Source organism: Melospiza melodia, chromosome 8, assembly GCF_035770615.1.
Source record: "Melospiza melodia melodia isolate bMelMel2 chromosome 8, bMelMel2.pri, whole genome shotgun sequence".
Taxonomy (NCBI): Eukaryota; Metazoa; Chordata; class Aves; order Passeriformes; family Passerellidae; genus Melospiza; species Melospiza melodia.
In genome coordinates this window covers 37988137-38014207 of record NC_086201.1, presented here as the reverse complement: position 1 = coordinate 38014207, position 26071 = coordinate 37988137, and the positions used below count along the sequence as shown (strand labels likewise).

Here is a 26071-nt window from a genome sequence, read left to right as displayed (position 1 = left end):
TATGAATAAGCAGTTCTTTTCAAACATTTCAGAAATAGTCTATCTTTTCCTTTAACCAACCATTATCACAAAAAATGCCCTCAGGGGGCTTCTCTGGAAGTTTTCAATGTGAGGAGGAGAAATCAAATGTCAGAGAGGTTTCCTTTGCCAGAGAGTAAGGAAAGCCAAGGGAAGCACATCACCCAGGAGGATTCCAGGCCCCACAGCCTGACAGGAGTTCAGGTTTCCAAGACTTTCTCAGACAAAGCACCATGTTTTGAAGCCTGTTACATTCAGCATTCATTCTGCTGCATCCACTTGCCTGCATTCTCTCCATACAGAGTCCTGCTGAGCTGCTGCTCAGGTTTGTGCTAAACCCCCACAATATCTTCTTGGCAGTAAGAATCCCAACAGCAGCAGGAAGTGAAGCTCTGCCTGACCCAAGCACTCATTCCAGACCAGCTGAAGCAGCATCCTGGGCAAGTCATTCAGTTTCAGGTCCCTAAAAATCACCTATTGCTGGAGAGCTCACAAACACGAGAAGAAAGCACCAAGTAAGCCTGCAGCAGGAGATTTGGTGTCTCAACAGGAAGATAAGGAACCCATCTGACTTATCTCCATCATGCTCTCACTGAAGCAGCCTCACAGAAATAGAGCAGGTCATGAATTTTCTGTAAGGAGAATTGTAGAAGCCCATCAAATATTAAAAAGCACTGCAGATGTCTGCAGTCCTTTCTAAAAGCTTTTCTCAGATGAGCAAAGAGGACACTTAATTAATTCAATTAACTGTTTCCAAACATTCCCCTTGTACAGATCATTACCTTTCTTCAGATGTTTTTATTACAAAATTAGTCTGTTCCTCCAGGGTTTTCACTGCAGAGCTTCTCTCTAACTGTAACACTGTTTGTTTGTCCAGGCTTTCAGAAGAATTCACAGAACCTTACTGCCTCCTGCACAACCTAAAGCCATAGTTCCATCTCCCTGATTTTCAGAAAGCCTCTGCTATCAGCCACATCTCCAGGTTACCACTTGCACAAGCAAAAACCTTAAGTACAAATACAAAATTACCTGTAAAGCAAAAACAGCCTCTTGAAAATGATCAGGAATGCATATGAATCACTTCAGCTTATTGAATTACTGCGTCTACCCCACAATCCACTTAATGGGGTTTCTTAAATTAAATTTCTCTCCATTTCCCTCTGTCACATGACACAAGCTGAATATCTACAGAGAGTACTGAATTTTCATCAGATCCAGCAGCAAGGTACCTGCCTGAGTAATTCTGGCAAGATCAACTTGTTTGTGTTCCAAGCAATCCTTCATTAGTGCATCGCTTAAAAATCAGTCTGTTTCTAAATAGGAAACCTGCTCAAAGACATTACTGCAGAACAGAAACTGGACTGAAAGGTGAAAAACATCATACCTATATTGGAAATGCCATCTTCCTCCAGTTCCTTTGCAGCAAATAACATCCTTTCCAAAGCAGCAGCTGCAGAATCAGCCTGTGCACCGCTTAGATGCCCCTGTGCTGATGGAAGCACATCTCCAAGGCTTCGGTCAGGGAAGGACAGAGCTCTCCGAGTGCCACCTTCAGCCACCCAGAGCTCCCCAGCTCCTTTTGCATCATCCAGGCAATCATTTCCTGCTCTTACATAAGAGCAGAGCTCCCAGGTGCCCCCGTTTGCAGCACGGGGCTGGCACTGCAGGCAGAGGCTGCGGCTGTCCCGTGCCAGGCCCAGCTCCCCGGGCACTGACCTCAGAGGCAGCAAATCAGCACTTTGGGATCTCTGCTCCTCAGGGCTTCCAAAAATAGAACAGCAGCTGCTATCAGAGCCTGGCTGCTGATACCCAGCACCACTGACCACATCTAAGACCTCCCATTTCCTTAATGCCACAGCCAGACAGATTTATGCTGCACTCTGTATCTGACAGTGAAAGGCTGCCCGATATCCATGTGGCTCTCAGCCTGATAACCAGGGTAAAAAAAAACCCAAACAAACCTTTTTTTAGCATAACCTTGCATGCCAGCTGTGCTTACTTCAGGCTTTAGATGCTGCCAAGTGGAGACCCTGCTCAGATTTTCCCAGCACAAGTGCAAAGGACCATTCTCAATGCACAGACCTGGCATTGACAATTGGCACTGACACTCTTGGATCCAACATGAATTTATGATTAATTGAATCAGCTTTCAATTAATCAGATTAGCACCCCAGCTGTGAACACATACACTTCAGGACCTTATTCTTGGACTGTGACCTCCTGTTATCTCCCACTATCATAGAAATTTAATCTGTCAAACAATCCAGTACAAAGTCCATGCAATTACATCCGCTGAAGTACAAATCCACGCTTGGCCGTGAGCCCCCAGCAGATACATCTTGTTCATATGTCAGTCAAGTTTTGTTCAAGTAATTACAGCCTCTTTCTTACTGGAAACAGCCACTGCTATCTGCAAAGCCTCAGATTTCCAAAGCACTGAAGGGCAGGCCAGGATTGGGACTGCCAGTTTTACAAACAGCAGACTGGAGGAGGGACATGAAGTTAGGAGGGCTGAGGCTGCTATGGATCAGCCAGTCCACCCCAGCTGCAGCAGGGACACTCCAGTAACACTCACCACTGCCTGTAAAATGCACATCAAGCTGAATCTTACCATGATTCACAAGCTTCTCCACTTGTACCTTCCCTGACAGAGAGAACTCGATCACTGCACCTTCCATCTTTCTGGTTGTAACCAATGCACACCTCAGATGGTTTAAAACAGAACAGAGAGGACCAGAAACACAAACTGCAACACACTGGAGAGGCACAATACAACCCGAAGCAGAAACCACATTCTGTTATTCCTTACAAAAATCCCTTGTGCAGGTCCCTTCTTTTATTCCTTTCTCCCTCTATTCTCAGAATGGTGCTCATGCAGATTTCAGCTCAAATAAAGTGTATGCATTGTACCTTAACTAGTTTCATAATAGGCAGCAAGGAAGCAAAACTGGACCTCTTTTATTTACAAAAGCACATAGGCTATAAGATACCTAGCTGTTTAAGTCAGAAAAATTAATAAAGGGATCCCACAGAACTTTGCCTTCTGTCTATTCACTCCTCAGATTACAAATGCCCCACAGATTCTTTTCAATGTAACCAGCTTTATTCAATGGAACTCTGATTGTAATCTCCTTTAACAGTATTTTTTAAAAATATACAAGCCAACAAATACTCTCATTACCCTCCATCCTTTGTACGAGACACACATAATAGCTTTATATTTCTTAGATCAAATTAGATGAAACTTAATACACCAACCTACAGAGGAAAGCTAGTTCAATCAGTTCTTCAGTCTTGTTCCTCTATTCAGTTTCTACTTATCCAGGTGTTATTGGGTCAAGTCTGGTTTTTTAGTTTCTGTAGAATAAGAGCCATGTAAAGAGATTTATTGTCTCAAGAGCTGCTACTTATTTCTAACACAAAACGTGTTCAAAATGCTGTCTTTTCACTTTACTCTTCAATTACCACCATTTGATTAATTTTGAACATTTAGCAAGTGTTACATCATGAGAGTGTTGCTTCATGTCTTTAAAGCAGTCATGATCAAGCACAGAAGACTTTATTCAGTTTTACAACGATAGATAATTATCAGGGCTAAACACTCCATGCACTTTTTCAGTTATACCTGTTACTTCAGTAAACCTTCCCAGGTAGGAGCTAGTGATTTCCTCCAGCATTATTTACGAGTTATCAGTTAAGGAAGCTGATTCCCCCTCGCTGGAATTATTTTATAGCTGATCCTCAGAACGTTACAGCATCAGCCAAGCCAACGGCATTAACTCCTCAGCATTCTTTAAAAGGCTTTCCCACCATTACCAACTGATAAATGTAATTCAGCCATGGCACAGCACTGTTTATTCACTGCTTTGGCTGTTTGCTGCCCTTTGTTGGTGCAGCAGAGGCTTGGTTTCATCTGCAGGGAAACACCTGCAGGGCTAATCCTGGAGCAACAACTTCAGCTCCTGCACACGCCCCCATGCTCACAGCACAGTTGGCTTTTCTGTTTTCCACACACGAGACATGACAAACAATTTATCATGGAATGGTTTGGGCTGGAAGGGACATTAAAGTCCACCCTGTTCCAGAGACACCTTCCACTGTCCCAGGCTGCTCCAATCCCTGTCCAGCCTGGCCTGGGCACTTCCAGGGATGCAGGGGCAGCCACAGCTGCTCTGGGCACCTGTGCCAGGGCCTGCCCACCCTCACAGGGAACAATTCTGGACCAGAAATTTCAAGTGTTAAGTTTTCTTGCTCCTGCACATCAGGGGTGCTCCTGCTGCTCCACACAGAGCTGCAGAGAACAGGCAGCTGCCCTTGGCTGCTTCAGCCCAGAGGTCAGGCAGAACTAAACCACGGGCTGGTTTGGGGCTCAGCTTTCCAAGTGCATTTGCAGCCACCACATCCAACAGCACTTCCCACAGATGCCTTGGATGTGAGGCAAACCACAGAATGCTCGCTCATGAACTGAGCAGCTTATCCTCAAAATACTGCAGGCTTTCAGAGTGACCTAAACCAACTACATGGGCAAAAATGAGCCCCTAGCAGCAGCAAGTCTTGGGCAAATGGTCAGCACAACCCATTCTGTGTATTTATCTTTTCATTACAAAGCTCCAATCTAACCTTGTAAAAGCTTCTGATATCCTCCTTAACAGGGGGGGCAGACAGATATTTCTTTGTGTGTTATTCCAAAATTGTATGAATTTGCTTTACATTTTACATACTTTTTAGGTTTGTATCTATACGTACTATAGATCCTTTTGTCACCATCCTGGCTTACACTTCACATCAATATTTCAACAGTTTTCATCCTCAGCCATTGTTATGCTAAAACCTAGGTGTTAGCAGAGCTCTATTTTTGAAGTTGTCTGCCAGAGCATGTCTCACTCAAAGCAGCCTGTCAAAGAAATTCACCCCCAGCACGAACAAAGAGAGATGGAAAAAGTAGTTGATGTCATTTTATTTTTTTCAATATGAGAACAAGTCAGTGAGACAGATCTAGATTATTATGAAACATAGTAAATTAAGCTATTTGCCAGGCCTACTGAAATTCAAAATTCAGGAATCTGCCAGGAAAATGATTTTGAAATTAATTTTATTTAATTAATCCACATTACATTTGGCACAGCCATACTCCATGATCCTTACCTCATCCTTATAGGAATTCTCCTGTAACAGAGTTCATTTATGGAGAAGACATGGCATTCATTTCATGGCATCTTTATTTTGGAATGACAAATTTGCCGATTAAAATTTAAAAAAAAATGAAAGGGACAAGAATTCAAGGAAAGTCTGAATTCAATCAGGTAGTTTGATTTAAGTAAGCTGAGGCTGAACTGAAGTCACCCCTCACTGGAATCTACTCTAAAGAGCAGCAATTCCTGGTAGTTTAAGATGTTTTCTGCATTTCCTCCTCAGCCATCAACCAGCTGAGGCTAATCATCACCTCTTCCATTAGCACAGGGCTGGAGAACGCTCTGGGAACATCTGCCTTCAATAATTCATCTCTCACACTAATAAACTCCTGAGCCAGTGGCTGCAGATGCTCCTCACTCTCCCCTTCCATACAAGGCCTAATTACTGCTCAGAGTGTGTTTATTAGCTTGGACAGGCGCCCACCTCCCTGCTTATCATCTGCCCTCCCATGCAAACAAACACTCCTAAAACCTGGAAGCTCCCAAAGATCTCATGGAGAACCACGGCCCATCTCCATCACGAGCTGGTAGCACAAAGGAGAAGATCTCATGGAGAACCACAGCCCATCTCCATCACGAGCTGGTAGCACAAAGGAGGCATCTCACAGGGACCCTCATTAGAAGGTTCTTCCAAGAACTGGGGGCAATCACCAAGGCAGTGGCCCTCGGTTATTTAATATTTACACTCCTTTTTCCTTCCTGCCTGGGGTTCTCCCTGTTCCATCACATGGGCAGCAAGCTGGGGTCCCTTCACTTGTTTCCATTTCAGCCACTGCCCGAATTTCAGATCAAAAATCCAACAGCTGATCTGTAAACCAATAAGCTAAGTTATTTTTCAAGCACGTCTTTAACATCACCAAGTCAATATTGCTAATGAAGCAAAAGGTAAAAAGTTCTTATAGCTGAGTCTTAAAGCAAGCAAAGAAATCAAATTTGTACCGACCTTTTAACATGCACATGTACTCTTTGTTCAGTTATAAGCATAAGTTGAAAACACTAATTCAGAGCTGAGTATCAGCCCCTTGGCTTGGTTCTTATACTGTATTTACCACTATTTAAAAAGAAGCATCTGAGATCCTTCCATAGCAATTTCACTGCTCCTAGGCAAAGGTTTAATAATTATTAGCCTGATTCTGTCATTTCTAAAAAAAAAAAATCCAAACAAACAAATAAACCCAGCCAAGTCCCAATTCATTACAGTAGTACCAGACTCCCCTAGTATTGTGACTTTTTTATTTCACTTCAGTTGCTCAAAGTCAATATAAATTCTTTTCACTGCACAGTTACTAGGCCAAAGTCAAAATGCTTTTTTCCCAGTTCAGCCACATCAGGCTGATCTTCATCTCTTTCCCAGAACTCTAATTAAGTCCTTCTCATAACTGCTCAGAGAATGCAATAAGATCCAATTTCTTTGCAATATTTATTATTGCAGTTATCATCTTGCAACAGCTACAGCCAAGTGAGCATCTGACCAAGTCCTAAAAAGTACCATTGTTTGGCTTAAAACCTTCTCCAAGTGCTGAGTCCCGATCGATGTGAGACATGACTCAAGAGTGAAGGAATTCTGCAGATCCACAAAAGTGAAACAAAAATTAGCTGTGAGTAGCAGCCAGCAGCCAAGGCAAATCGATTGCTGCTCTGATCAGCACACAGATCACAGCTCTGCCTTCTGCACAAACTGAAGGTGTCCAACTCAGTTATGGTCTGAAAGGACACAGACTGGGGCCCTCTGCAGTGTTACAGCTCAGCCAGAAAAGAAACAGCTCTCACTGTTCACTGCTCTGCCCTGTCCATCTGGCTGTGCCCACAAACAAACCAAACCAGCCACACTTCCAGTGCCAAATGAAACATTCCCACCAGAAAACACTTCCTGTTGACAAACAAAGCATCAGCCCTTCTCACTTGCTGTGTATTTCTAGGAAATCAAGCAGCATTCTGCAGATTTGTTTGTAAAGATAATCCCTGTGAGCGATTACAGGATCAAGCTCTTGATCAGATTGAAGTGTTCAATACACACTGTCTGTCTATTTACAAACACCTGGTGATAATCCCCTGTTGTCCTAGACAGAGAGAAATAAAAACCAGTTCTGAATAGTGAGTGTTTTTTTCTAGGTAACCTGAGGAAAAACTGACCTTGAATTATACAGCAAATAATTAAAATGACCAAAGGCCCTGAGGAGCAGCACCCAGCCCTCTGCTCACCCAGACCACCTTTAAACCAGGACAAACACTGGCACCTCAGCTCCTGCCATCAGGAAAAGGATGTCATTTCCAAACTTTTATTCCCCTTGGTCTAGGACAACAGGGGACTATCACCAGGTGTTGGCAAACACTCCCCCACAAAGCTGTGAGGTTCTGCAACTGCAGTAACACAGGCCATGGTTGTTTTCAGCCAGCTTTCACACTAACACTGCCAGAGTCCAAGCAGGAATTATTCAAAATTATTTTCAGACATAAACCAGTAGCAACCTGCTATATAATTCTTCACTCTGGTTCATGACAAATGAAAGTTCTAATTCTCTTAGGCAAACAGTGAATTATTGCAAACTGAAATAAGTGGTTCACTTCAGGAAAAATGCACTTGTTAGATTAATTCCTGCTAGGTTTTCATCTGGATGCAACACAGGGGTCACTCCCAACGTGCTGACCCTTGTCCCACAGGGTCAGGACTTGCATTTAATCCACATTCTGGCACAGCTACAGTGCCTGAAGCCTGCACAGCCTGGGCAATTGCCTGAAACTGCACAGAAACCCCAGGGCAAGTCAGTTGAGAACTCCTAAGCTTCAGCCACGCTGGAATTCAACACAAAACTGCTGCACAGCACCATGGCTTCTTACACATCTTGCAGGGAGTGAAAAGTCCCTTTATTTTCAGTGTTATTGAGTATGTAGCTACTAGTGGCATTTCAAGAACACAGGAGCTAAAATTAGCAGCAGCTGCATTTTAAAAAGGCCAAGGCTCCTAGCAGTAAGCCAGAATGTGTTTTCATTAAACCTCACCTAGAAATGAAGATCCAAGTCATCTGGAAGATGCTGGAGTTTAATGGGGATCAGCATTCATTACTGAATGCTGAGATGTCTCACAATGCTGATCAGTAAAGACTCACACTTGAGTGACAAAGCCACCTCTGCAGTGAGAGCTCCCTGCCACTGCCAAAGCACTGGATCTGGTGTTTTACTCACACCTCCAAGCCATTCTTCCATCTCCAGGAAAAAAATATAAAGTGGAAAATACATATTAACAACTTGAAATCTGTTTTTAAACAAAAAAAAAAAAAAGTTACACAGCTTAACTAATAGCTATCTAGCAGAAATTCAGTAACATTATATCAACAGATTTGTCTCAGATGTCTCTCATTCCCCAAAGGACACAAACTTTGTAAGAGAAAACTTCCTCCTGTTTGCATACTCTGAATATTCAAGAGTAACACATTAGAAATCAGATTGCCTTGGATTTGGCAACACTGTTCAAAATTTGCAGCTCTTCCCTCATTGCAACATTTTTCTGCAAGTTTAGATTTTAGAATTTGAGAGCATCAATATGAGAATCACAGGTTTTAGGAAAGGTTTTAGAACAAGTAGAGGGAAAGAAATTGCACAGAAATGCAGCACAGTATTTGTAGCAGACATATTACAGTTAGTGAGACCATTTATCTCCACCCAGCACTTCTACAATTAAAAAAAAATAATCTCAAGACATGATCTGAACCCTGACTATTTAGAAAATAATGTAAATGAAACTTCCAACACTCCTAGCTTTACTGTGAGTACAACAGCAAAGGAAATTAATTTTTTTACCCTGAAATCTTGTGAACTGTGCATTCTGCTCACAAGCACTTGATGCTTCAAGTTCCTAACCCCTGGTATCATATCTTCAACAGAAAAGGTGAAAATTGTAAGGGTGATTGTTCAGCAATGCAGAGAACCTTTCACTAAAGCTTTGGAAGCTGTGATGCAAATTTAACCTGTACTAAAAAGCTGAAGACACGAACCCTGTGTTTTTCACTGCAATACAAGATGGCATTTCTGAAAAGCTGGTGATGTATGTTCTGAGCAGGGCTACTACTCTGACTGGGCTCTATCTGCACTCATCCATTATCAGACTACTCAAACACCTCAGTATCAGGTTAGCCAGGGAAAAGGAAGCATTAGGACAACATGAGAAGGCTGCTCTAGGCCGGCCTGTTAGCTTATTTTTTCATTCAATTAAATTTCCTGATAAATGTTTCCATGGAAAGTTTATATTGGCAGAATCCTCATCTCCACAGCACTCCGTGGTTTCCCAGAGCCACTGACAGAGGAATCAGCTACAGAGCCTCTGATTTTGTAGGAGGGAAGAGGGACTGAGTGAGTCAAACCTACCTGGGACTCAAGCACTCATGAACTTGGGGATAAATAATCATTTTCTACAAAATTCCAGCTACCCAATGCAAAACTTAATTGTCTATTTTGGCCAACAGTTGCTCTTCTAAGTGCTGCAATTATCTCACCATTAAGGGATTACCACAGTCACGCATTCATTACAAAATTACTTAGATTACACCATCCAAAGCAGCCAACACGAGCAGCATTAGCATTACATGACTTCAGGAACACGCTCCTGATTTCACTCAAACCTAGGATACAGATTTTCCAAGTTAGAGAAATGCTCTGTTCTCCACTACAGGGGGTGTTGAGACAGTAACAAACTGTACCTTTCACCCACAAGTCTGGCAGACAACCTGACCATCCTCCAGAAAGCTCTCCACAGCCAAGGTTAATCAAACCTTTGGAATGAAGACCAGATTTCCTCTCCTCAACGTGGTTTGGGTTGGAAGGACCTTCCCTCCCAGAGAAACAGGTTTGTTAGGGCCTGGGAGTTATTTTACACTGAGGTGTTCAGCAGCAAGAGCTTGTGTGCAGCATCCTCCCCTGCTCTGCTCCTTGAGGAAAAGCACATGGAGGTGTAAGACAGCAATTCAGCAAACACAGCCCAGAGCCCTCCACCAGCAAAGTAAATTAAATATCACAGGCTCACCCACTCTTCAGCTACGCTCTCAGAGGGCCGTGAGGATCTGCATCTGTTTTTAGCAAGTTTATATTCTGCTGCTCAACTTTACCACCAGTCTTGCACATTTCTAGCATTGTTTCCAGCTAAATCCAACCTGGGAATGAAGCAGCACATCACCTCATTTTCAATTCAAGCTGAATGGAGGTTGTAGTAATTCTAAGGCACAAAGGAGCAGAGTAATATAATCCTCAGGTTACAGACTATGCTTACCTGACTAGCTTAAAGAGGCTTTACTCTGTGGGGGTTTAAAAAGAATTAAAATAAAAGCTTAATTTCCCCACCCCCCCCAAATCACTCTCAGCATCTTTATTTATTATTAATCAGGTCTCATCTGCTCAATACATCATTTCCATAAGATTAGCAATCAGCCACATGTTATAAGGAGACAACAAATTCTGGGTCCTTTTCTCAACATAAAGCTTCCACCTCCCCAAGAGTAAACAAAGAGCAGAAGCTCAAACAATTTGTTGCCTTTATGCAAGTCAGCCCCTGGATGAAAAACCTGTTCCAGAGAACAGACCTGATTTTCAATCTCAGTTATTTCCATCTTGTACCACAATTTGTCAGTAGCCCTTATCTACGCCTTCTTAGGAATATCCCCCATCACCTCCCACTTGAATGCAACATAAACACAAGTAATTTGACTTATTGCTTTTTAAAGAAATTAACACACTGGGTTTTATTTTAAACAGGTAAAAGTTAACTCCAAATTCATACATTTGCTGACAAGTGGATGTAGGATCCAAATTAAACAAGGGCCAAGCAGTTAAAAATATTTGCTTTTACATCAGCTGCTCATTATCACGTAGCACACATAAATGTCTAAATATAGAAACTGGTCTGAAAGTTGGCAATCACAGGGACCAGAAGCAGAACTGGATCCAGCAAATCCCTTCACAACATTCAAGCACACCAAAGTGATAATCCAGACGCCTTCAAAATTCTCTCAAGTTATGTCATTTTAGCTCCTATCTCAAAGTCTCCCAGAACAGCTGTTTGTCCTTGACTATTACAAGAATTTGGCTTCTTTTTGCTTCCAAAAGCCAACAGCCTGCAAGCTCTCGAGAAGTTTGGAAGAGTAAAAGCCATGTACACTGAGGCTGCTGCATTCCAGCCACCACCTATGCTCAATGGCCTGTTTGTCCTGCTTGGAGGCAAACTGAGCAAAAAATGCTCCTTGCAAGGGAGGAAACCACTCACTATCCCATAGCTCAAGCATATACGGCTACCTTGACCATTAAGATCCATTTTTACAGCTATTACAGCTAGCAAACAGATCTCACACTCTCTCCCCATGATGGTCACATCCCTCAGCAGCACCAGAGCTTCCACCTGTCCACATTCCCAAGGACATCAAACCTGAGCTCTCCATACACAGCTCCCAGCCTGTCCAAGCCCATTGCTCTTCCCTCAGGTGTTTTGGGGTGCAGACAGACACATCTCCATGTACATTTTTGGCAATTGATTCAAGCTCCAGGGCCAGCAGCAACCACACTGGGCTTTCAGTTCCCCCTGCTCCATGTGGAATTGCTCCTGCAGTAGCTTGGCCACAGCACCCAAAACACAAAACCCACCGTGGGTGCCAAGAGATGAGCCACTGTCACCGCTACAGAGGCCACATTTTCAAGATGCTTACTGTACTATCTCCTGAGACTCAGCTTTTACATTCTGCTTTAAAAACTGGACTAAAATTAATCTTGTCTAATTCTTTGCTTTTTTATTATTTGAGTGTGTATAGGATGGTAATACAAAAACAATTTGGCAATACACAATCTAGAGGACAATTCATAATCAGCATTATCACTGCTGCTTTTCTAGACCTTTATGTCATTTCAATCAGGTATCTCCAAGTTCAAGCCCACTTGTTCTTGATTTTAGTTTTTAACTCCTGAATGTGTAAGAAGTGCCTGTTACACCCACAGGTAACAATTTTCCTCAATCCAGAGGTGATCCTGGAGATCCAACACACAACCCAGGGACCTAAGAGTAAAAGCAACAGAAACCAACCCAAACAAAGAGTCACAGGGTAGGAGAGGGATGTTCTAGTGTTCTCCACACACTATTCCCAGTAAAACCTGTACCTTAATCCCTGTCCAGGGAACACATTACCCTGAGGACAATAAGTGTCCAGTCTCTGCTGACAGACCTAGCTGGGAACAGCCTTTTTATTGATGGCATCAAGTTCACAGAGACACAGGCTGAAATAACAGACACAGATCATACTCAGGAAGAACACAGATTTACACAACTGTGTTCATCCCTGTTTGTAGCAGATTGTTATTTTGGATTTTTTTTTTTTTTTACTTATATCCTCAATGATCTTGTTTGAAAAAGATCTAATCCCATCTGTAATTGCAATTTATCCATATTTCATTTCCTTAATGTGGCATCACTCAGCAGCTTTTATCAAATATCACCACTTACCTAGCAGGCAATATTTCCACCTGCTGAGTAGAAACAGTGTGAGAGCCACACAAAAGCAGCTGCAGAATGTCAGGCAGGGAGGAGGAATGTCTCCACGTTGCATGGTAACACAGGTCCCTCTGACAGCACCTTTCACTGGAGTTCAGGAAAACCAGACAACTTCTAAAACACTCCAGTGCTGCTTTCCTCCAAGATGATGGTGCTTGTATTCGAGCTTCTAGCAGGTAGCTGGTTCAGCCTGAGCACACCACCTTATTTACATATTAATTTAAAAAATTATCATCCAAAACACCAGCAGTAGTTACCTGCATCCCTACGAATTCTGACAAAATTCATTTTCCCAATTTATCAACCAGGATTTGAAAAAGCTATTGGCCTACTTAGCAAATCAAGGGATATAAATGTGAGCTTTAATTTTAATAACATGTCATTACCTAACAACAAGTAATCCCTAAAGGGACATATTTGCACTTTTTAGGTCACTGAGGTATTTTGCCTCTTGCTGTTGACAGCCTATATTCAAATCACAGCCAAACACCTGTATTTAAATGCTTTTTGCTTCCAAATGGACTAATTTCTTTCAGCTGTCTGTAATCTCATTGCAGTGCTTGCTGTGAGAGCAAGCCAGTCAGGCTCAAATTAGAAAATTTGATATGATTAAAGTGTCTAAATCACCTTGAAATATGAAGTTTGATATAGATTAATGTTCGTTTTGTCAAACACCCACTTTAATCCAATATGTTACAGAAGCACAGCAATCCTCCCCATTCACACAGAGCAGCCAGTACAAGTCTCAATCTGAAGAATCAGCTCCTCCCTGAAACAGCTCTTGCCTTATTTAAGAAAAAGTAAAAGTCTCTCTTCAGACTACTGCATTCCATAATCTAACATCAGGATTTTCCCTATCGGCCTGGAAATACAAAATCTCTCTGGTTTACAATAAACTTCATTGGTTTGCACAGTAAAATAGTCAAAGCACATATCCTCTACCAGCATCACAGCCAAAATACCTTCATTATCCCAACAGTGCATGAATATCTGCATTTTATCTTCCTTATGTTTTCCCACTGCAGTTTTTGCTGCACTGACATCACCAGCACCAACTCAAGGGCACACGGTGTTTTCCATTACATAAAGCTGCACAGACAGACATACTCTGCCTTCACCATACAGATAACACACAAAAACTATTACCATATAGATGACGGCAATTTTCCAGCTTAAAGGGGAGGGGAAGCATGTTCTGGAATATTTTTTCAGCTGTTGTTTAAATCCCACAAAGAACAGCAACGAGACTACATGAAAGCCACTGAATTTCTCATTTAGCATTACAGTGACTAAAATGGACCAGCACTTGAATTCGGCATTTAAAGCAAAACAAGGGCCCCCAATTGTTTACATTCGTCTGCAGACCGGTTTTAAAACACATGTAATGCTCCATCCTAAAAGCTTTTGTCACATAATCTGGAGAGGATTAGCAAGTGAGCAATTAGTACCCGCAGTTCACATCAACTACCACGCCAATTAGCATCATAAATCAAACTCTGACTGACTCCTGTTATGCGGGGAGCACGATGTTCCAGTAAGCAAAGTGTTCCCAGGGAGGTGATGTCTTCCTGGAAGGCACCGAGGGCTCCTGCTCAGCTCCCATCCTACTTGCGGCAGCTCTCAGGCCGCCATCGAGGCCGGTCTGCTGTCGGTACCGATCACCGGGCCCCCAGTGCCGACACACACCCTGCCTCCGGCTCGGGGTCACACCCGGGTACTCAGCCAGCTCATGGCCAAATAGGCCGACAGCCACATCCTTCCGTCCGTGAACTCAGGCACTGGTGTACATCCAGATGCTCTGAAATGCCACAGCCTCACAGCGGTGAAGCTTAATTAATGCAGGTTAAAATGAGACTCTTACTTTGCATGAGAAAAACAATGAAAGGGGACTGAATGGATGAGTTGCCTCAGGGTATAGGAATCGCTTTCCCCGGCTTGTTTCTGCTCCTCCCTGCTTTCATTTACTCAGCTGCGAGGGTGGAACTACAGATTGCCATGCAAGTAGCAGAACTGCCATGGAAAAACGATAAACGGCTCCAGCAAGGTCCCACCTGCACTCAGGCTGCAGCTACAGATTCTGCTGCACTCAGAACATACCGGCACAATTGCCAATTCTCACAGTCCCATCATCCGTGCCACCACCCTGGGCAGGGGCTCAGAAGCTGGCCCAGGGACTCCCTGAGATCCTTCAACCCCAAGCCTCAACAGCAATCCAAAACTAATTTTAGGCAGGAAAACTATTACTCGGCTTTATTCACAGTGGAAAGAAAATAATCCTATTAATTCTTTAGCATGTATTGAAAATATGAACAAAGCTTTACTACAAAAGCACTTTAAACTCTGCTACATCATTGATTTTATGTTCATGACAGCAATGGTACATTATTTTCCTTCATTGTCATTATTTATTAGATTTGATAGCTGACAATTGTACCCTTGGCAGCACCACCAATAACACCTTCTGGCCAGAAACAGAGATAGTGCAATTCATGACAGAGTGATTTTTATTATCAGAATCCTCACAATCAAATACTCACATCTCTTAAGACTTTCCAAGCTATCATTCTAGTTTTAGTGCTCAACAGTGATCCAAATCAGAGATTTACAGCCCATCTTTCTCTGTCTCCACACCTGCTCCACAGCCTGCCTCCCAGAGCAGCAGATATTAAGCTGTATGTCACTCCAGTGATACTAAGTGCCTATCTCTGCCTTTTGATTATTTCTTAACAGGCCAAATTTGTCATGTCACATCACCTCACCTGAATATAAACACCCACCAGGCCTCTCCAGGAGCTGTGCTATGGCTGTAACAGTTTACTATGACCTAATATTAATTAATGTTTTCTCTTTCCACGTCAGGACCAACTCAGTCACTGAAGCCTAACTCAGACCATGACATAAAATTTACAAAAGAAAAGACATCAGTATTCTAACCTAAGAATCCAATGGCAGCTCCATTATTCCTTACGATTCCAGCATTACTACATGGATGAAATGAGTTTCCAAGAGATCCTTTGCACCCTGCAGTCAGATCACCTCTTTGAAAGCAGCACAGGTAATTTCTTAGGCCAAGTCTGTGACAAGAAGTGCCATTGGTTCCTGCCATAAATTGGCTTTATGGATTTCTTGGCTGCATTCGTGTGCTACAGCTGCCACAGGAAGGCTGAGGGATGACCTGATTTTTGCCTTGGAGACATGAAAATTACTATAAACGTTCAAGCCACCTCAAGGAATTTCACTGAATGAGTAATTCTGGCTGTAACAGTATAGAAAGCAGGTGGGAAAAGGGCCATTCCATCAATTTGCACTTGCTAACCTAGTTCAAAGCAGCAGACTTAAACTGCAAAGCCACAATCATTTTTCTGCTTTGAGAACCCTCCTGGATCCTTTCCACAATGCATTTACATAGCTCTAAAACTACCCTCCCTAAGTTTCCAGGCAAGCCTACTTTAGATTGTTTCCTGGACCTGGACATGTATTTCAACTTTGTGTTTATCAATCCATCCACAGCCTCAGACACTTCAATCACCTCCTCACCTCCCTAGTTATGGAGCATTTCCCTGAGTTTGGCTGCTGTACCTTTGAGGAAATTCACTGCTGGATGAAAAACAGCAGCTGTCCAAACACTGTCTGACTTGCACAGCAAGGTCACCCTCCAGAACCACAGGATCTCCTGAGCTGGAGTAATCCTGATCCACAAGGATCATTGATCCAGCCCTTGGCCCTGCACAGACACCCAACAATCCCACCCTGGGCATCCCTGGGAGCATTGTCCAAACCCTCCTTGGGCTCTGGCAGCCTTGAGGCTGTGCCCATTTCCTGCCAGCACCCTCTGGGGGAGAACCTTTTCCTAAAATCCAACCTCAACATCCCCAACGCAGCTTCGAGCTGTTAGAGATGCTCTAACAAAGGGTTCCACACATACTGGGGAGAATTTAGGGGGTGTTGTGGTGTGCTGTAATGTCCCATTTTGGCCTTCCAGGTCATCCCCCCAGGTGTGCCTATGCCTCTCTCCCTTCCCCCTTACCCCCATGCTGAGTGAGTCCTGTCAATCAGGCTGAACATTCCAGCAAGGCGTAGTGTGGTTGGTCAAGTTCAAAGGATGCCCCTCAGGCCCAGGGGTCATTGGCCTGTCTGGTGTCATCTTCCCCTGAGACCCTGCCCCTCTCACCTGGTTGGTGGCTCACCTGGGGACCTCCCCTCCCCCTGTCCCTGAGCTTAAAAGGTGATCAGAGCATGCAGTCACTTATTCTGTTGGAGCAGTTGCTCACGTTCAGACCTCTGTAACCATGGAATAAACCTCTGGACATTAAACCCTCCAGCAGAATCCTCTCCTTTTTCTCTTCACCATCGCCTGAAGCCATTCCTCCTGAGGTAAACAGGGTTCCTAACAAGCCTGGACTTGTTCAGTGCCCAGCTGCAATCTCCAGCAAGCCAAGGTATCTCTGGGGTGATACACCGCAGTTGCTGCCTTTGGCCCAGCAGCAAGGGTCAGACCGGCCCAGGCACAATCTAACTGGTAATACTGGGAGCCCTTTTCCAATAGGGGGGAAAAAAGAAAAATAGGAGAAGTAACATCTCTTCAACACTAAAGCTTTAAAGTCCAAGGTGATTCTAACCAGGCAGAAAACTCCTCATTTGTCCACTGGCCATCTCCAAATTCACATGCCAGACACCCGAGCTGGGATGTTGCCCGAGCGATGCAGACAGCTCCTGGCACACGAGGGGTTAACTCAGACACAGCAGCACTTGCCAGGTTAAATAGGATCCATTTAAGTGATTGCTGTCTGGGCATTCCAGTGCCATGCTTTTAGCATATTTCCTCTGGAGAGCACAGTTGCTGCGATACCAAAAAGCCAGGCGTCCTGGCTGCTGTCCTGAGCATGAGAAGCTCAAACAAAGATAAGGATCTCTCACATTGGAACCTGCTGCATCTGTGTAACCCAGCCCTGATGCCACAAACCCTGCCACAGACACTGCCTGGCTGTGTCACTCCTCCTCCCTCTGGTTATGGCACTGGAGAAGGCAGCTGGAAATTATAGAGACAGTGGTAGAATTAATAAGGAATTTACTGAAAGGAACAACATCTGTGGTTTTAGTTTAATAGAAAATGTAAGCACTACCAAGTCGAGGTTTGGAGTTAAGTCATGCTCAGCATTGATTTGGTCTAAGCTATAAACAGTTCCCCAATCCCTTTAAAACAATGAAAAAAAATTGAAAATGTAAGCTTCTCACAGACAAACACAAAGCAATCCACACAAAGCCATAGATTCAATTCCAGTGCTCCCCAGAGTCCCTTTGCTTGCCCGTACCTTTCTTTGGGATAAAAGGGGAAATTACCAAACAAAGTCACTGCCTCACCATTGGGTTTACATTCATTATCCAACTATGTAAACTAGTAAAGCTACAAAGGAAACACTGAAATTACATCTTTCACACCGATCAACCCTGTGGTTTCAGCTCTGGCTTCCTGAAGTGGTTAACTGAAGCTCATTTAAGCAGTAAGAAAGAAAAGTGAAAGAACAAGTCATTCTCTGGTTTAGAAATGCACCACTATCTTAACACCCTGTCATCTGTACCACTATGCAGGCTCCAAATAGATTAGTCAGGATCCTGAAATTGCATTAATGAGGCTGAATGTGCACATACTGATTAAGTAACACATCTGCTTCTACCCACTTAAGAAAAAAAATGATTAAATACTTCCAGAGGGCTTTGGAATTGCCAGCTGCCCACAATGGACTCACCAGCACCAAGGAAACCTGACATCCTCACCATTTCCACCTTGGAACTAAAATTTAAAACAAACTTTCTAAGAAATCACAGATGCCCAGTAGCCAAAACACATCTAAGCGAGACATGACCTTATTTCTAACACGGATCACCAGATTTATGCTGCATTTATAACCTTAGCACAATTACAAGAGAAGCACAAACTAACTGCAAACAACTTCAGATCAAAACCTACTAGGAAGCAGTTGAAAAGTCTTTCCTTACAGACACCAGGTTCAAATCACCCTCCTTTTCAGCCTCCATTGGTACAGAAATCACAAAAGTCAAACATCAAAAATCAGCAGCATCCCAACTTGTCCACATCTGGCACTGTCTTTGCTCTGTTTCATGGTGTGAGGACAGACAGGCACACAAAAGAGAAGCTGAGCCACAGTTCTCCCTCAGTACAGGTGACTCAAAGTACAAACAGTGCTTGAAGGCAGTCAAGGACAAAAACTAATATAACAGAAGACAAATCTCTTACCCCCACAGACATCAGGATTATCAAAACTATTGAATATACCACTTGCTGTCTCAGAACAGAAAACTTTATCCACTGTAGATTACTAAGCAATCACTTTGGATTTGTTCCACAACTGATAGAAAGCCGTGTGTATGAAGGTCACACAGAAAACCCCTCACATAAAAACTGACAATTGCAGAAAGGGATGTTTGAAATGCACCGTCAGCAAAGGGTCACACAGTTGAGATGCAACTGAGTTCTGAGATTTTTCTGGAGCTTATATTACCTTTTCTTCTAAGATTTGCTAAAAATATCAACACTACCATTCACCTTGCTCATTGGAAAGGACAAAACCAATCCCAGTGGTGACACAGTGAGAACAGAGTATTCCTGAAGTCTGGGGAGTTGTCCAACTGCCTGGAACTAATCCAAGCCTCTCTCATTAGCCAAAAAGAGTGTGGGATTTTTTAATTTCACTTATAACTGTAAGGCTGCAGTATGTTTGCAAGTGCATCCCTTAAATATTAGCAATGAATGACGTAACTGAGGTGGGGATACGAGGTTTCACAGCATGATCAAAGATACAAACCCATTCCTTCAGGTGGCAAAGTTAAGGCTGCTCCAAGTGCTGGGAAAGAAGCACTTCTCCTAATTGGCAGCCAAGTCCTGTGAAGACACTTAGCCTGAGCACCGCTGTCACCTCCTGAAACCACAACTGCCATTTGTTAGTGCTCAGTACAATGGAGAACACAAACACAGCAACCCAGCTCCCAAAGTGTTCCCTCTCCCAAGAGCTGAGCAAAAGCAAATGCAATGTGCTGCCTGCTGCACTGCCGAGTGCCCCTCTTAGGGAGCAGGACTCATTGGCCAATTTCAACAGAAATAAAAACACTGGTGTGTATACACAGCAGCACGAACCCTTGTAGCAGCATTACTGCCTGCTGCTTTCCGCTAATCCCCCAAAGCAAACGGTGGAGAAGGCCCGGCACACTCCCTGAAACTCCAAAGCCATCAGCTGATCCACAGCAGGTCTCCTTCTGTGCCCCGGGGAAAGGAGTTATCCTCACAGTTAATGGTGCAAGGCTTTCCTCTTGATCTGCAAGGCTCCCGCGCTTGCTCAGAAGCAGCTGATATTTAATCATGCAGCTTTTGCAGAGAACAGCAGTGAAGCATATAATTTAAAGCCAGAATAAGACATTCCAGGAACTTCAGACACAACTATCAAACCTAGTTTTTAGTTTGCCCTGCAAGTACAGTTATATCACACACTTGAATCTTCTCATTTACCTACACGCTCGAGTCTGACATCTTCAGCATTAAAAAGAAATAGCTTTCATTTGCATGTGAGCCACACAAACAGCACAACGTGCTGCATCTCACCAACTGCTTCACACTGGAGGTCTACAGACAACAAGAGTAGATCACAGAATGGTTTGGTTTGGAAAGGACCTTTGAGATCATCCAGTTCCACCCCCTGCCATGGGCAGGGACTATCTCACTGTCCCAGTTGCTCCAAGCCCTGTCCAGTCTGGCCTTGGGCACTGCCAGGGACCCTGGGGCAGCCACAGCTGCTCTGGGTACCTGTGCCAGGGTCTCAGCACCCTCAGTGTGTTCTCTGAGGCAGGTTAACAGCTCAGGGCACAATCAGCACAAAAGGGCATTAGGAGACTCGTTCCCAGCACGCTGCCCTGGCTGTGACAGGAAACCATCCTCACCCAAGTTCGTGCAAGCTCAGAATCCACCTGGATACACTCACCAGCTCTGTGGGCAGATTCCCCACCCTGGATTGAATCCCCCAGCAAACCAACAGAACCAGCACACTGCCATGCTCAGCTGTGCTCAGCCAGCAATCTGAAACGAGATGGCTCTTGGGAGAATCAGACTGAGCTGTCCAATTACACAGTTTGAGCCACAGTTCCAACATGCAAACATAACAAAAGCACAAAGAGGCCAGTTGCTACTATGGTTTCTGGATGCAATTGTTTCATGTGATATCTGGGGGTTTCTCCAGCTTTGGCCAGTGATGCCTAAAGAGCTGAACTGCGCCACCGTTCCTCTGATGTACTGAAATAATGTAACAAGTACCCAGAGACTGCCACCATGGTCTGGGCTGGAAGGGACCTTAAAGCCCATCCCATCCCACCCCTGCCACGGCAGGGACACCTCCCACTGTCCCAGGCTGCTCCAAGCCCTGTCCAAGCTGGCCTGGAACAGCTGTATTTCCCTAGAGAGAACAATGCCTTGGCAGCACATGCATTTTGCAGTAACTTGTCTCAGCCTTCAGCAGCAGCACAAGTGCTCAGACACAAGTGCTGCCTCAACTGAGACCGGGTACAACTCCTGCTGTAACGCTGCTCTCAACAGACCCGGTGCCAGCATCCAAGGGCTGCAGAGTTGGAGCTACAACAACCAGATGCCTCCAAGGCTCAGGGACTTCAGGAGTTTTAGCTGCACCCTGAATTACTTTCTTTTCAGCAAACAGTACTTTTTAAAGTGACCAGAAGGAAAAAAATAAAGCAAGGTTTGTACCTTCTCCCATTTTCTCCCACCCACACACTTGCCAGTGTATCTTTGCACTGCCTTGAGCAAGTTATTTCCAATGTACAATCTCATTTCCCCTAAGACTTCAAGTATTACTTCACAATCACTTAATAATCATCATTTCAAAATTAAAATTTACACTTACAACATGCTTTTAAAAAATTTACTTTTAACAGAAAAACTAGAATAAAGATCACAAAATGCTCTGGAACACAGCAATTCATACCTACATGATGTCTGGTATGGTATTCTTACGAATTAAAGCAATAATTTCCCCTTAAATAAATAAATAAAAGCTATTTGAGATGCTCAACACCTGCTGCATCAGCATGTTAGTACTAATATATTAATATTTTATAGACTATTAATATTGTGTACATCATCTTGGCTAAAGCGTTTTAAAGTCTTTTTATGAAGCATTAAAAATTAGATTTTTCACCATCTTTCCTTGGTTTTCCATCTTGCTAAAGTTTACAAAAACATAGTGTAGTCTGAGCCTGGATGGTGAGAAACTGGAACTGACACATTCAGCTGTCACCACACCTTGGAACCTCAGGATATTTGCAGTAACACAAAGACCACTGAAGGCAATCCAGATTTTCTCTCCCTGTTTCTAAGCACACATCGTCCTTGGTACAAGGAATGTTTAATGTTGACCAAGCAGTGGTGCAGTGAACTACAGAACGTGGGAAGGCAGATTTGACTATGGTAAAGCCTGTGTAACAGACTAATAATATTAATTACACTGTCATTAAACTAATAGGACAGTCTAATTTACTCTAAAACTGATTGGCTACTTAACATTTATAGAACTTTATACAAAAAATACAGAATAAATGCTGTTCCACTGTTGGCTCTGCAACTGTGAGACATGCAAGAACCTGGGAGCAGCCTACTTCTATTTCAGCACCTTTATCCACTGAGGAAAAACTAATGAACATTATCACCCAGAACTGTTTTATCCAGTATCACATGTAACTTAGAATAACACAAGGCAAGAAATGTCTGTGCAAAAAAAGTAAGGACAAATCAATTCAGGACCCAGGTGAGCACTTACTCCCTTCATATTAGACAGCACTCTTGCACTTGGATATAAACAACTGCTGCTGAAGGGAGAATTTGAATTTCAGGTTATTTCAACAGTCTTTGGTCCAGCAAGCATGCCCAGACACCCCTATGGGCTCCAAATGTAAAAAGGAGGAAGGTTCACACTGCCAATAAAACCTGAAGTTTCATTGAGTGGCACTGAAAAGACAGCACCACTCTACATAGGAAAGAAAACTCCAGGAATCAGTAACAGGAACTCCACTTCACTGAAAGTCCCAAATTGCTTAAAATTCCAAGCATGTTCTTCTCCAGAGCTGTCATCCCTCTCCTGAGCAGGAGAGCATTAAATGAGCAGTTCAAGGAGCACATGTAGGTTGGAGCTGGTGTCTAAAGCAGCCTGCACTTAACAAGACTGCTCTCTTCTCTTTCCAGGGCACAGCTCTCCTTGCAGTGGAAGGAGCTCTTCCAGGAAGTCACTCGGTATTTTCTCACAGCAGCCGCATGCCAACCACACCACAAGTCCCGTCAGTGAACCTCAAGCACCCTGAGGTTAAAAGATTTTGTGATTTGGGGAGTTATCAGCCCAACACTAAGCTCTGTGCAGCAAAACTGGAAGGCAACCACCACAAGCCAAATGTCTGTTGCTCCTACATGCAACACATGGCACTGCCACACGGATTTACAGGCTGCTACCAGTGAGAAAGAGTTAGCTACAGGAGGTTTACAACAACATACAGCCTGGTGGAGCTGCAATCCAAAGGGGCGAGGAGTTGTTGTTTACCTCTAACTCTGTAACTATTCCATTTTGAAATATTTAAGAGCTAGCTGAAGAGCCCTCAGAAGACATACAATACACTCATTTTCTAGATAAATCGTTCCCAGCTATCAGAGCTGCTGCTCTCATGACTCAGTGTCCAATAAAAGTTAGACAGCAAATTATCTGTGAAGGTTTTACTCATCCTCTCAGCTCTTGAAACATGTTTTTAGACTGCTATTTTGGTTTTCAAGTCTTTGTGATTGACAAACGAGCTGAGGCATAGTTAGGTAACAGAAATCATTAATACATGAAAAGACTATCAGGTGCTAAGGAGATAACTACAGCCAGTGCTCCACATCCTCCTGCCACTTCCACACCAGCCTGGCACCTCACTGGAGCCCGAGCATCTTATTCACAAACACATTTATGCCTCAGAAACATGTATTAATTACCACTGGAAAAACACTCTGCTGCAGGCATCATCCATCGCAGGGAAATGCAACCAGCAGCAGCACGGAGAAGGGGACAGTGCCTCCCACCAGGTGTACTAATGAGCTTTAAACTCCTCAGGAGAGGAAAGAAAAGGCAAAGCACCCTCAGGAGGGGACAGCCCCACGCCATAATCTCAGCAGTGACTGGTAAAGCAGAGAACGTGCACAAATCTGCAGCACACACTTGGTGTGAGTTGGGGAGCTCTGCAATGAGTGACGGGCACTGCCAGCCTCCCCTCACAGCACACCAACCCCAAAATGTGAGCTGCCAGAACCAGCATCTGCCTGCTCGAGCTCCTCTGCTCCAGAGGCACACAAATAAATCTTTCAGGCAGCAACCTCAATAGGAGCTTTTCCATCGGGACTTTTGGATTACACATCACTCAAAGAGCAGCTAGGCCACCAACACAAGTGGGTTTTAGGCAGCTCTGTCTCAGCTGCTGTACATCACACTCTGCTACCTTGAATCCCTTCCAAAACAGCGACAGGATACTCCAGTTGGAAAAGCACACGATGTGAAGCTCAGCAAGTTATCGTGCAAAATAAGCCATAAATTTCTCCACAAAATACACATTCCTAGCCAATACCGTTTGCTCTTTTTAACTCCAGCGACAGTAAAGAAAAAATATCTGCAGACTTCCCTACGCTGGTGATTTCTTTCCTTTATTTTGTGCATCCTAAGCAGTTCAAGCCTCTGTAGTGCTCCTGCGGGGATAGACGCACATAAATCTAAGCTTAGAGGGCTGTTATCTCCATCTTGCCTCCCGACCTGTTTTCACACTACTGCACAGACCGACACCGCTCTGTAACCCAGCTGCACGTCTTGTTTACCCGCTTCACACCACCAAACCACAGCCCCACTCTGTCTCCATCACATGCTGCAGGGAGCGCCGGAGAAAATTTCATTTTCCCGAACCCTTCTGCCGGCAAAGCGAGCATCACCCTTCCCACTGCACCCCAGCCCGAAGGAAAACGCTGCTCTCCCGCACAGCAGCAGTGCACGAGTAGCCGAACAACTTCTAAACCCCACAAATCCCAACAGAGGGAACAGCCGAGGAAATGATGGGGACCAAGCGGGAACACCTCCGGCTCCCTGAAAACGAGGGGTGGAGGAAGGAAGGGCAGGCAGCCCGGAGAGGAGAGGCGGCTGCTCCCCACGACCCGCGGGCTGGGGGGCACGGGGGGTGCAGTGCAAGGGGCTGCGGGAGATGGAGGCAAGTGGGGAGCAGCACCATGGGCTTGGGAGATGAGGGGGAGCAGGGCCACGGAGGAGGCGGAGCGGCGGGGACAGGGCTATACACGGGGTGGCAATGGTGGGGGGGAAGAAGGGGAGCGGGGGTAAGAAACAGAGCCGTGGGCTGGGGGAGGATGGATAAACAGAGCCGTGGTCTTGGAGAAGGGACGGGGGGGTGGATGAACACAGCCATGCGCTGGGGGAGGCTAGAGACGGAGAACAGGACTGGCAGACGTTTGGTGCGGGGGAGCAGAGCCGCGGGCTGGGGGAGGCTTTCGGGGCGCAGGGCCACGGCCAGGGGAGGCTTTGGGGGAGCACAGCACCATGGCCTGGGGAGGCTTTGGGGGAGCACAGCACCATGGCCTGGGGAGGCTTTGGGGGGGCACAGCACCATAGCCTGGGGAGGATTTGGGGGAGCGCAGGGCCATGGGCTGGGGAGGTTTCGGGGGATGCAGGGCCAGGGGTTGGGGGAGGTTTTGGGGCACCCCTCGCCGCTCGCAGCCTCTCCCGGCCGTGCCGGGGCCGCCGTCTCACCTTCGATGGCGATGACATGCTCGCGGATCTGGTTCTGCAGCACGGGCTCCTCCACCCGCTCCAGCAGCTCGTAGATGGAGTAGATGTTGGGGTGCACCGACTCGAAGCGCTGGATCTCGGCCCGGATGGCTGCCGAGTTCGCCAGCTGCTGCTGGTAGTTCATGGCGCGGCCGCTCCGCTCCGGCCCCTTCGCGCCGAGACCCCCGGGCGGCGGCGGGGGCGAGCCCGGGCCGCCGCCGCCGCCTCACTCACCGGACACCCCCCCGCGCCCCGTGCCGGGCCGGCAGCAGCGCCTCGGCCTCGCAACGCGCTGTCACTTCACGACGGCGGCGGCGGGGCGGGGCAGGGCCGCCCCCGGCCCCATGGAGGGAGGGAGGAAGGACCCGCTCCCGGTCGCGGTCCTGCTCCGCCGGTCGCGGTCCCGCCGCCTCCTCAGCCCCTCACGGCTCCCGGTCCCGCCGCCGCCGCCGCCCCCGGCGCGCGCGCCCCCCCCAGCCAAT

General features: G+C 45.2%; 1 protein-coding gene across 5 annotated transcripts in view; it reads right to left on the bottom strand.

Annotated features, from left to right (window-relative positions):
• AGAP1 (ArfGAP with GTPase domain, ankyrin repeat and PH domain 1) overlaps nt 1–25772 on the bottom strand; it is a 329181-nt gene extending 303409 nt beyond the window's left edge. For 3 of the 5 annotated variants that reach the window (XM_063162741.1, XM_063162742.1, XM_063162746.1), the window contains exon 1: nt 25572–25772. In XM_063162741.1, coding sequence (XP_063018811.1) covers nt 25572–25734 — 163 coding nt within the window. In that variant the 5' untranslated portion in view covers nt 25735–25772. Of the gene's footprint in view, nt 1–1402; nt 1506–25571 lie in introns of those variants that run through there. The other 2 variants (XM_063162743.1, XM_063162745.1) reach the window with 2 other exon arrangements.
• Between the last annotated feature and the right edge of the window lie 299 nt (nt 25773–26071).